At 32.1% G+C, this 12,304-nt stretch overlaps 1 protein-coding gene across 5 annotated transcripts in view; it reads right to left on the reverse strand.

Moving 5' to 3' along the window:
* Positions 1 to 723: 723 nt before the first annotated feature.
* The window catches only part of LOC111505337 (lipid storage droplets surface-binding protein 1), a 50,582-nt gene continuing 39,001 nt past the window's right edge, over positions 724 to 12,304 (reverse strand). For 4 of the 5 annotated variants that reach the window (XM_074176275.1, XM_074176247.1, XM_074176239.1 and 1 more), the window contains 2 exons: positions 3,344 to 3,454; positions 724 to 1,047 (listed from right to left, as the gene is read on the reverse strand). In XM_074176275.1, coding sequence (XP_074032376.1) covers positions 907 to 1,047; positions 3,344 to 3,454 — 252 coding nt within the window. In that variant the 3' untranslated portion in view covers positions 724 to 906. The remainder of the gene's footprint in view (positions 1,048 to 3,343; positions 3,455 to 12,304) is intronic. The other variant, XM_074176268.1, reaches the window with a different exon arrangement.

A 12,304-nucleotide genomic window follows, 5' to 3' on the forward strand; every position in this document is an offset into this window, starting at 1 on the left:
TATCCTTAATAGGCAAAAAAATAGATTACCGTTGCCAAAATAAAAAAATTGTTATTTTCTATTTTTTATTGATATACATTGAGATACAGTTTCGGTAGTCTGGACTTTTTTTACGCAAATTCATTGATCTTATCAAATCTTTTTTCAAATTTCCAAAATTTTGAAAATTTTCCGAGATATTAAGAAAAAACTAAAGCTCCATTTTTTTTCACTTAATTGTTTATAACTTTTGTAATTTTTATCGGCGCGTTTTTGGACCTTTCCTTAAACTTTCTAGGCAAAAATACGAATCGAATGACACCTTGGTCGTAATTTTTGGACAGGGCTGAAAAATGTCACCAAAAAGAGCTAAATCGAGTACATGTGAACCAGACTATAATCCCTATATATTGTTTCATCTTTGAATTATCAGTTATTGATAATTCTTCATTTTTATGATTTTTTTATCTGCTTTGATTTTCAAATATGTATAGACTTTCTGACATACCCTATATATATATATATATATATATATATATATATATATATATATATATATATATATATAAATATATATATATATATATATATATATATATATATATATATATATATATATATATATATATTTTCCAATCCCTTTATCTTTATACTATTATAATGCGTCTCCACAAACTCCCCACTCATATGTGAAGAATCTGCAGACGCAACAATAGACAATACTTAACAAACAAAAAACCGTAACACCTTCAAAAGCATTTATAAGATCTAATTTGATAACATAATCATATACGTAGATAGTTGAGCAACAAAACAATAAAGTAGATATAATCTAAAGAAACTTCAGAATAGTTTCAACATTTCAAAATAACTGTTACTCGTCGAAACTCAAATAAATAAATGAAATATATCAATGAACGAATGGGTTTAAGCAGCTTCGTCTTCAATGCCATTTACTTTCACCAAGGAATTTCTTATTGTCGCCTTCGAAGTTTGTACCTTGATTTCAGGAACAGAAAGGGCGGATTTCTTCACTTCTTTGGTAGATAAATTTTCGGCTGCCTCATCCTAGAAAAAAATAATAAACGATTCAACTTCGATTCAAAACTCCTCTCAAAGATGAATTTCCATAACTTTTTTGGTACTCGATCAGTAATCAGAAATATAGTAACCCTCGAACAGTCGCTATTGACCTATTGCAATTTCTGATCAAATGCTAATTTTGAAGATTATTTTTGAGTGCATTTTGAGAAAAAAACTTCATACGAGCATATTTACGATATAGGTTTCAACTATTGAAGGAATTTGAATCGTATTGAAAACTCTCTTTATATATCTATCGGATGTGTGAGGAAGTCTTTTTGTTGGTGAAAATGATAAGCAAATATGTTTAACATGATGTGTTATTAAACGTCTGTCTGAATTGCTTTCGAATACAGTAACATTATTGAACAACTTTACCTTCCATACTTGATTTATTTCAAGAATGTTTTTTGTTTTTTAATCAAAGAGAGTGATAGTCCTTTTTGAAAATAACATTAGTACCCTCAAATTACATTTGGACATGAATCGATTCATGGAATTTAATATACGTTAACTGACTTTATAGTATTAGTTTCCTCAAAAGTCATTAACCTGAAGACAGTCAACGGAATATAGTTGGTTATTCATACAATTGAAATATCAATTCATATTTCGAAACGTTCGCGCGTATTTCATGAGAGCTTCAGTTTCAGTTGATTGCAGGTGAAACTTTGGAGATTGTAACCAAAGAACACCATGGCGAAATCCGGAAGAAGATAGCCTGTATCAATTGATACGATATTTCAAATTGATATTATAAATGCAAACACCAACAGAGTATAATTGTATAACTCAATTGAACTCAATTAATATGTAAAGTGTAACAAAAAACCACTATAGACATAACATAAATGCCTGAAAATTGAAAGTTTCCTTATATTAATTTATTACCAACTGGAATTGAGTTCAATATCACTTTATATCAATTCATCTGCACTTTTTCTGAGGATACAATACAAGCACTACAGAAAAATCTTCAAAGCGCTCTATGAGCGGTGCCGGTGCAAAAGTAGCGATTCACATTGGATTTGAATCGCTGGAGATTAAATCCATTTGGAAAACGTTCTCATGAAGTTTATTTCATATAAACGCAGTTCTCCAAATGAAAGAGTTCTTATACAGTGAAGTTCGAGGTGTACTGAGTTGAACCTCAAAACGATGAACAGCCACAGTCCGTCGCGTATTTCTGATAAGTTGTTATTTCTACTCCGAAAATGAATTAACTTGAAGTACTGTCAGAATACTATTAATTGATTATTCAAGCTTCCAGAATGTGTTATTTTATTTTTCCAGAATGTCTACAATTGAAAAATGGAAGCAAGGGATAAATAATTGAACATATGAAAGTAACTCAACAAAATCACGTACACAAATAAAAAAGGGGACAAATAAAAAATGTGATAAACATTGAAGATTCTTTAAATCAAAAGTGGTATTTCTTATTGTTTTTTTGGTATATAACCTTCCACAATCTTTCCTGAGTGATTGACGTTTTGGAAAACAATTTTTTTCTGTTTTCGAAATCTAAAATTCACAATTTCAGGCGGATTTCAGCCGGTAGTATTAGCGCCCTAGGCGTTCACACAACTGAAATGGTGTAACGGGTGGGCAAATTTGATATATATATATATATATATATATATATATATATATATATATATATATATATATATATATATATATATATATATATATATATGCATTTCTATCAGACAACCAATGCAGCACGGTCGTTTTGACCACATCATCATCACTGCAGAAATAAACTGTAGTCACTCGACGCCATATCGAAATTGTATGAAGGGTGATCCAATTGTTTCCTGCCTAATTACAGCTTAATAAGGCCCTAACCCATTTACTTTCATCAGTCTTAAATGTTTTCAGCATAAACGTCACACTGAGTGCGATGAATTTAAGTTTAAACACTAAAAAAATGAATGATAGCACGTAATTGTTGTATAACTTGTGCGACTAAATTACTATTATCTCAAGTAGGCGGTATTTTCATCCAGCAACGTCTTTTTGAAAAACCACTGCTTCTGTAATAACGTAAGTGGCTTCTTCATAGATGTAACTACCGGCACTGGAGCGCTAAGGCGGAGTAGTTTGAAACGATACTCCATTTGAAAACCTCATATATTTAAAATGAAGCCTCTTTGGAGGAACGATTATTCCTTTTTTAACGAACGACTTTTGATCTGAAAAATTGAGATTTTGGTATCGTGTAGAACTATTGTAATCAACTGAGAGAATCAAAGTTTCAACTTCGAATTATACTTACTAATAGCTCACTGATTTTTGTGTTAACCTCTTTGAGAACGATGGCCAAATTATGTCCATAGATTTTGAGAACATCTACGAGGGTCTTCTGCAATTCCTCCATGTGGACTGTCTGAGAAAGCAAATAAATGACTCAAGATATTGGAAACCTCATGTATTTGAATTGTTTCTTAATACTCAAAACTATTATTATTGGCCTTACAAACAAGTTCAAATGTTATGAATACCACTCACCTTATTGGTGATAGTAAATATTTAGGTTATTCATATTTTTCCATTGTATTCACAGAAAAAAACATTTTCAAGTGAGTTAATGTACAACTGATACAGAACATTTTTGTCGAGGTCATTTTCTGACAAGCATACCTAAATACCTGCTTTGTTCATGTTGAATCAGATTCATATGAACTGGGGGAAAATTGCAAACTTCAACTTGACGGGTTTCCATGAACTTGTTTCTAACTGCATAATTCAATTTTTTCCGTTGGTTATTGATAGTTCACATGTACTTTTTTTTGTAACATTTTTCAGCCCTTTCCAAAAATTACGACCAAGGTGTCATTCGATTCGTATTTTTGCCTAGACAGTTTAAGGAAAGGTCCGAAAACGCGCCGATAAAACTTACAAAAGTTATAAACACTTGAGTGAAAAAAAAATGGGGCTTTACTTTTTTCTTAATATCTCGGAAAATTTTCAAAATTTTGGAAATTTGAAAAAAGATTTGAAAAGATCAATGAATTTGCGTGAAAAAGTTCCAACTCCCGAAATTGTATCTCGATTATCTATGATTTTTACAGAGCCCTGAAAATAGAGCCAAAACCGGGTAGTCTGGCTTCCGCGCGCCTTTCGTCACTCTGACATAAAAACAAAAAAAAATATTTAAACATATTAAATGTAAATATTAAGGAATGAAAAAATTCATGTAATGTTGGGATACATCAATAAACAATAATCCGCAGTCAAAAAATGTTTATCCCAATTTTAACGGTAATTATGAATTTGTTAATTAATAACTTTTTCTGAATTGAAAGTTAATATAAAAATCCCTTTAATTATTAAACTAAAACCCTGTCATTTTTTTCCTTTGGTGAAGTTATCCTTATGAGGCAAAAAAATGATTACCGTTGCCCAAATAAAAAAATTGTCATTTTCTATTTTTTATTGACAATTGAAAATTATAATTTTATAAAAAATCCATTACAAAATTTTTTTTTCTAATTTTTTATTGTTTCAATGTCTCATGGCTGAAAACTAATTAATAATATTTTTTTTTATTTTTTACAGCTATTATAATGAAAGTACATTATAAGCAATTTGAAAAAATTTTTTTGCATTATGTTAATTGAAAAAAATCATGATTTTCAGAAAAAATTGTTTCTTAAAAAAATATCTTTGTTGCTAAAAAATGCGTTTGTTAATCAACAATCGTTTTTTGCAACTAAATATTAAAATTAAGGAACCGATTTTTTTAAATCATAAATTCTATTGTTCTTTAAGGTTTTGAAAAAACTTTTTTTTATTCTTTTTTTCAATTGTTTATTTAATACTTCGTTCAATACTTTGTTCTATAATAAAAGTAACTATGTGTTTTTTTTATTCAATTTTTTATAAAACTTTCAATATTGTGATACCTTGATACTTGTCTTTTTCATTCGCTCCTTCGCTTTTATAATTATAATAACTTTCAAACTATCGCAGTTATGATAAATATGCTTCAAGTCTTTTTTGTTCAATATGAATTTATCAACAATTAAAGCCTTTTACTAAAGTTGTAGTCCTATTATTTATTTAATTATTGATCGTTATTTATTAAAAAAAGAAAAATTTTTAAGTCTTTTCAACATAAACTTCATGTCATGTAACAATAAGTCATAAGGATTTTATTACTTGCACTTTTAGTAGTTGTAGGATCATTAACATTCACTTATTGTCATATTTGTATGGAGTTTGGGAAAATTAAATGAAGCAATCAGTCATTCTGTTAATTTAATTTTAATGAGTTAACTCATTAACCTTCTTCAAATTTCCAAAGCTCACAAATTTTTAAATTACTTTAAAATTCCGGTTTATACCTGTATGCGATATTCTTTTGTTACGTGAAAGAAACATCTGTTAACTGTTTTGGAGGGTTTACCTTTATACCTGACCTGAACACATAGTTACTTTTATTATAGAACAAAGTATTGAAAAAAAAATTTGTTTATAAGTAATTTTTTTTAAATAAACAAATGAGAAAAGAATAAAAAAAAGTTTTTTCAAAACCTTAAAGAACAATAGAATTTATGATTTAAAAAAGAACGGTTCCTTGATTTTGATATTTAGTTGCAAAAAACGATTGTTAATTAACAAACGCATTTTTAGCAACAAAGAAATTTTTTTAAGAAACTATTTTTTTTCTATAAATCATGATTTTTTTTCAATTAACATAATGCAAAAAAAATTTTCGAATTGCTTATAAACAATGTATTTGTTCATATTAAATTTATCAACAATAGCTGTAAAAAATTTAAAAAAATATTATTGATTAGTTTTTAGCCATGAGACATTGGAACAATAAAAAATAAAAAAAAATTGTAATGTATTTTTTATAAAATTATAATTTTCAATTGTTAATAAAAAAATAGAAAATATTAATTTTTTCATTTTGGCAACGGTAATCTATTTTTTTGCCTATTGAGGATAACTTCACCAAAGGAAAAAATGCCAAGGTTTTAGTTCAATAATTATAGGGATTTTTATATTAACTTTCAATTCAAAAAAAGTTATTAATTAACAAATTTATAATTAACGTTAAAATTGGGATAAACATTTTTTGACTGCGGATTATTGTTTATTGATGTATCCCAACATTACATGAATTTTTTCATTCCTTAATATTTACATTTGATATGTTTAAATAATTTTTTTTGTTTTTATGTCAGAGTGACGAAAGGCGCGCGGAAGCCAGACTACCCGGTTTTGGCTCTATTTTCAGGGCTCTGTAAAAATTATAAATAATCGAGATACAGTTTCGGGAGTCGAGACTTTTTTTACGCAAATTCATTGATCTTTTCAAATCTTTTTTCAAATTTCCAAAATTATGAAAATTTTCCGAGATATTAAGAAAAAACTAAAGCCCAATTTTTTTTAAATTAATTGTTTATAACTTTTGTAATTTTTATCGGCGCGTTTTCGGAACTTTCCTTAAACTTTCTAGGCAAAAATACGAATCGAATGACACCTTGGTCGTAATTTTTGGACAAGGCTGAAAAATGTCACCAAAAAAAACTAAATCGAGTACATGTGAACCAGACTTGTTATCACGATACACTCATAACGGTATGCCGACGCGCATCTCTCTGTCCGCTCTGTCCTGACTTGTGACGTCACTGCGAAGCACGGAGCCGGACAACGCACAATTCATTAGAAGGAGAATGAGATTCGGTCGAATATCTCCAGGCATTTTCGCATGAAAATGGAATTATTAGTCTTGATGCATAAATACATACATGTTGATTTTTTCAGAAGTAGGTATATTTGTTTCCTGAGTCTACTGAATACTGAAATTATGAGTCATTTTCTCACCCTATTGATGAAACCGAGGGTGATGCATACTATGATGATATTTCCGACTTTTGACAATATTTTTGACAAATTCAATCGGCTAGGTAATAAAATACATATTTTTTGAAGTACTTTTGTTTTCAAAAAAGATAAATTGCACATGGGTCAAATTTTCCATATTCTAATTATTTGAAGTAACAAGACATATGACAACGAGCTACAAAATGAGATAGAAGCTATTTTGGTAATTCATCGAGTTTTTTTTCGTTGATTTACGAACTTATTAATTTTTTTTTCCATCCTGTTTTTCAAATTATGGAAACTTATTTGTTTGTTAATCTCTCGCAATCTTATATAGGTCCTTGTTCTGCACAAACAATGTAATGCATCGTATGGTATTGGGTTTTCTATCTTTTCTATGGTTCTTTGCGTTAAAGTTTTAAAGATACCTTTTCCTCTGGATAATGTATTTCCATGCATTTTCTGAAATTCGGTTTCCATTATTTGTGCTGCTCGAAGGAATGAGTTATTGGGTCTTAGAAGACCTCCCCTTGATATGAATTGCAACCAATCCAAATCTTTGGAAGAAGCTGGAAGAACTTTCGTTCCCAAATTATATTTTTTCTTGAATTTATGAGCCACATAACCGCTATATAAGTTAATGAGTCATTGTTTATTTTTTCTTCCAATCCGAGTAACTCCAACGCCTCTTGCGACATATCTGGTCCATCATTGTGACATTTTTCATAACATGGATTTATGAAGGAATAAGGAATCAAATTTTCTTCATCTTGGAATTCCCGGGAGTTTTCCAGACATTCCGCTCCCGTTGATATATTCCCAAACATATCAGCAGTAATGCAGTTTAACTCTTCAAACTCAGGATGTTCTGAAGTTTGTTTTAGAGGTTGGATTAAACATTGCTCTCCGGTTTCTTCGGTATTCCTGTTCTCAGTGAAAACTGATGCTGAGTGTTTTCCCAAAATGAACCAACGCATTCTATAAATGAAATCCAGATGATTTGGATGATCATTAGATGACCCCATCCCTCTCATGTAAGAAAAAAAGTTTTCCAGAATATCCTGATTCAGTCGCATAGTAAGAATATATTGGACATCAGAGTGCATCTTCTGAAGATAAAGGAAGAGCTCAACAATTGATCTATTACTCAAAAGTATACCTTTCTGAAACTGAATCAAGGATTTATGTTTTCCCACTCGTAGTGTTTAAATCACATTGGAAGTTTTTTCTAGTACTTTTTTCTGATCCTGTAAATTTATACCAAATGCGTTTTTAGATGGTTCGTTAGCCCTTATTTTCGTTTTCGAATTCATAACGTCAAACCATCTGTTAATGAGCTGAACGAAGTCTGATACTTGTTTCCAGGGTTACTCTGATGGCATTAATCCGCTTTTTCCACAATATGAAACTGCCTTCGAAACAGAATTAGAGAACAGTTACACTGCTGGCCTAACTTTTTGTCTTTCAGTTCCCTTCAATTCGATATGGTACTTGCTGACTGTATGTACTATAGAAAGCTCTGATGTAGATATATCCAGGATACTTTCGAAACAGGATTTATCCATAAATGTACCATTTAACCAAAATCCTTGATCAATGAAGTGATTGCTCAATAACTTGATTAGATGAGGTACATCGACAAACAAAAAAATCCTCATAGATTCATTACAAGGATGTGGGAATGAACAATCCTTATCGTGAGCAATATTCATTTCCGAGAAATATTTCATATTCGTAGGACCCATGGCACTTACTATGGCTACCACGGTGAAACCGGCATTGAATAATGCAGATATAATTTGGTTTGAAATTTCTTTTTTCATTGGCTGATCAAAATCATAAAACACTGGTTGCTTCCAGTTACTAATCAGCCCTCGTGCCATTACAGTTTGGCAAGTCTTATGTGGGCCTATCACTTGTTCATCTTTTTTATTTATATCAATCCTATTGGATAAATGCATTTCGTCGAAGGAAAGAACACACAACTTTTCAATGTCTTTCAATTGAAATGACATTTTTTGCATGAGATTGATAACATTGGTCAAAAGTCCGGGGCTGAGATTGAATGAAGAAGCCCATTTCCTTAAAGTAGAGAGTGCTGGTAGGGGCACTGCGTTCGCTCTCAAATAGCGATAGGCCTTTGGACTAACACTTCTCAATGATATGGCAGATGCAATATCCACTGCTGACCACTTTCTAAGATTCTTATGGGGATTCAATAGTCTTTCTATTTGACCAGACGAAAAACATTTCTCCAATGATTTTCTGCATGTCTCCATATCTTTCTTCAGTTGTAAATTTTCATCGCACAGCTCCCTATTTAACGATTCCAAATGTGCAACCTTTTCTTCTAGTTCTGCTATACGTAACTCCGCAATTCTGAAAAAAATTTAAAAATGCATAAAGAAAAAAAATCGATTACTGGCAATATTCACAGTGACATTAAGTTCGATTGATAAAAGAACCTAACCTCTCTTTTTCTGTTTTTTGTTGTGCATTCGACTGAACTGAAGTACTGCAAGTGCTATCTACGTTTGTTTGTTCAAGTTGTTCTATCTCTTCAGTATTTAATTGTAGTGATGTGGAAACACTACCTTCCAATTGTTGCTCTGGTAAAAGAGTGGATTTTCTCCTTTTAGCAAAACGAATTGTTCTTTCTGATTCTTCAGTTTGCTTTCTCTTAAATGTGAGGTTCAGAGTGGGCACAGCATCAGTTTTCAAAATACGGGCGTTTTTTGATGAAAAAGTACCATATTGCTCTTTGACTGATAAATATTCGAAACAATCTTTATGGAAATGAATAGAACAAATAGTTGCTGAAAACCATTGAATACCTAATAAATTATGTGTCATCATTGCTTTAATTAATACACACCATTTTTCAAATTGATGTTGTTCTTCCTCCTACATGCTGAAATCCATTGTTTAGACAGTTCTTTGCTCTTTGGAATCGAAAATACTTAATATTGGTCCCTTTTGTCACTCTATTGTAATTATTACAACCAAAAACCGCACAACCAGGCATTCTTAGTTATATACCTACCTACTCGTATTTTTGTTTAATTATTGAAGCTTCGAATACGACACTAAATTGACAAATTAAAAATGTTTGAAAACCACTCTTGACAATAATTTCGTAATAATTCTTAAACTTCACAGCACAACAGAGAACTTGTGAGAAATTCTCTCACGTCATCTGCGTAACTGGACGCGTTTGGAACTAACGAGTAGCATACCGTTATGAGTGTATCGTGCTTGTTATATAAAAATCACCTATAATCAGTGATGTTCAGATGTATTAGAGTCGTTAGCCATTGCTGGGAGAGTGTCAATACTTGATTCAAAAGAATATGATATAGTTCTAGAATGAAATCTAAAAAAATTTGTTATTTTATAGAATATTTTAAAAGATCATAGTTGCATATTACATGGACTCTATTGAATAAACTAGAGGGTCTTCCAACAGGGACTACATCTGTCAAATTAGTTGTCATTTATTCAGTCAGTTTATTCAGTCAGTCTGCCAAATCACCATGGATGGATATATCATTCAACAACACGTGCAAATAATGAAATTGTTATTGTTTTATCAAAATGGGTGTTCTGTTCGGCTACGTGTTCTGCTACGTACCGCGCGCACCTAATTGTCGACATAATTGTCCTACCGAAAGGAATATTCGAAATGTGGTGGATGAATTTCCACCACATGTCCACATATCTATTTTATTATTTTTTTGCGCGATAACAATCAACGTGCTGCGCGGTTTCATTCCGTAGCACGGAACACGACTATGCTCGAAAGATGGCAGGAATGGTGGCAAGGAGAAGCAGATACAGGACTGTGGACGCGTAGACTTATCCCGGATATAGCTCCCTGGTTTTCGAGGAAGCATGGTGATACCACGTACCACTTGACACAGCTACTAACAGGGCACGGGTGCTTCCAGACTTACCGCAAACGCTTCCATGTAAGCAATAGCGACTCATGCATATACTGCGAGGAAGGTGACACCGTCGAACATACATTCTTCAAAAAAAAACTAATCGATAGAGTTTATTCTATGATTTCCACTATAAGGGTTTTACAAAAACCGCGACACGTGTTTCCCTATACAATAGCTTCTTCAAGCATAAGAAGCTATGCAGTTATGCTTAAAGAAGCTGTTGTATAGCGAAACACGTGTCGTAGTTTTTGTAAAACCCTTATGGTGGAAATCATAGAATAAACGCTATTGATTAGTTTTTCAAATATGGATTTTCATCAAGTATCGGCCAGTTCTATTCAAATACATTCTTCACCTGTATGAGATGGCATCAAAAAAGACAAGAAGTGGAAACGGTCAAAGGTCAACTAACTTCAGACAACATACTAAACAAGATGCTGGAGGATGCAGAAATTTGGACTAAAATAAGCTCCCTGGCCAAATACATAATTGACACGAAGGAGAGAGACATCGCAGGGTGAGAGAAAATAGACAGCGATGAGGAAAAAAAACTAAGAATAATAAGCATCCTCTTTCTGAAGTAATGCCCCAAAGCAGTTCCAGAAAGAGCCACTTGAATGCTGAAGAGGGGTTTAGTGGGTAGGCTGTGACAGAGTCATGGAGTCCCACACTTCGAGCAGGAGCGTTCCCCTCAGGAAAAAAAACAGTCCTCAAAGCCATCATAACCCATGCCATCGGTCAAATTCAGCCTGATTTACGCACCAGTTATGGAAAATTGGACGTTTCGGATGTGCCCCACTCAGAGCGCCGTGGCGGACATTTGAACGATGTTATATTCCATACATAATGTCTAAAAGGTATAAAACTGTCCACATATCTATTTTATTATTTTTTTTGCGCGATAACAATCAACGTGCTGCGCAGTTTCATTCCGTAACACGGAATGAAACCGGTGATCGGCGATTGATGTCGAAATTTCGCTCTGCAACTGATTGCCTTGGGGAGCCTTGATTATCTTCGATATTCGAGGATTGAGTTCTCTATCGATTCCTTATAAAGTGTTTTGATAAGGGAAGATCACATCGCCCAGGCAACGCCGACCCGCCAGCGAGTGTGTGCGAAACGATGAAGCGCCTTTTATCTATCGTCATGTTTTTACATGGAAATTTTGTGTTCAAATTCAGACTAGAATGTTTCATCCAGTTTTGAATAGAATTAGTAAAAAGCAATAAAATCCAAACATTTGAAAGAATATTAACACAATTATATTATTTCCACTCTGCTTGCTTTCCTGTTTGGAAAATCCTCAATATACTATATCTATTCAACAACCAAAGCAATACAAACAACGATACATTCGTGATAAATGCATGATCAATACGCACATTTGCATTTATTGGGTAAAATAAACAAGTCTTCTTGCGCTGACCATCTACATCCATTAATTCATTATT

This window comes from Leptinotarsa decemlineata, unplaced genomic scaffold (assembly GCF_025532065.1).
Source record: "Leptinotarsa decemlineata unplaced genomic scaffold, Ldec_3_MD MMD2_P_RNA_scaffold_14, whole genome shotgun sequence".
Lineage (NCBI taxonomy): Eukaryota > Metazoa > Arthropoda > Insecta > Coleoptera > Chrysomelidae > Leptinotarsa > Leptinotarsa decemlineata.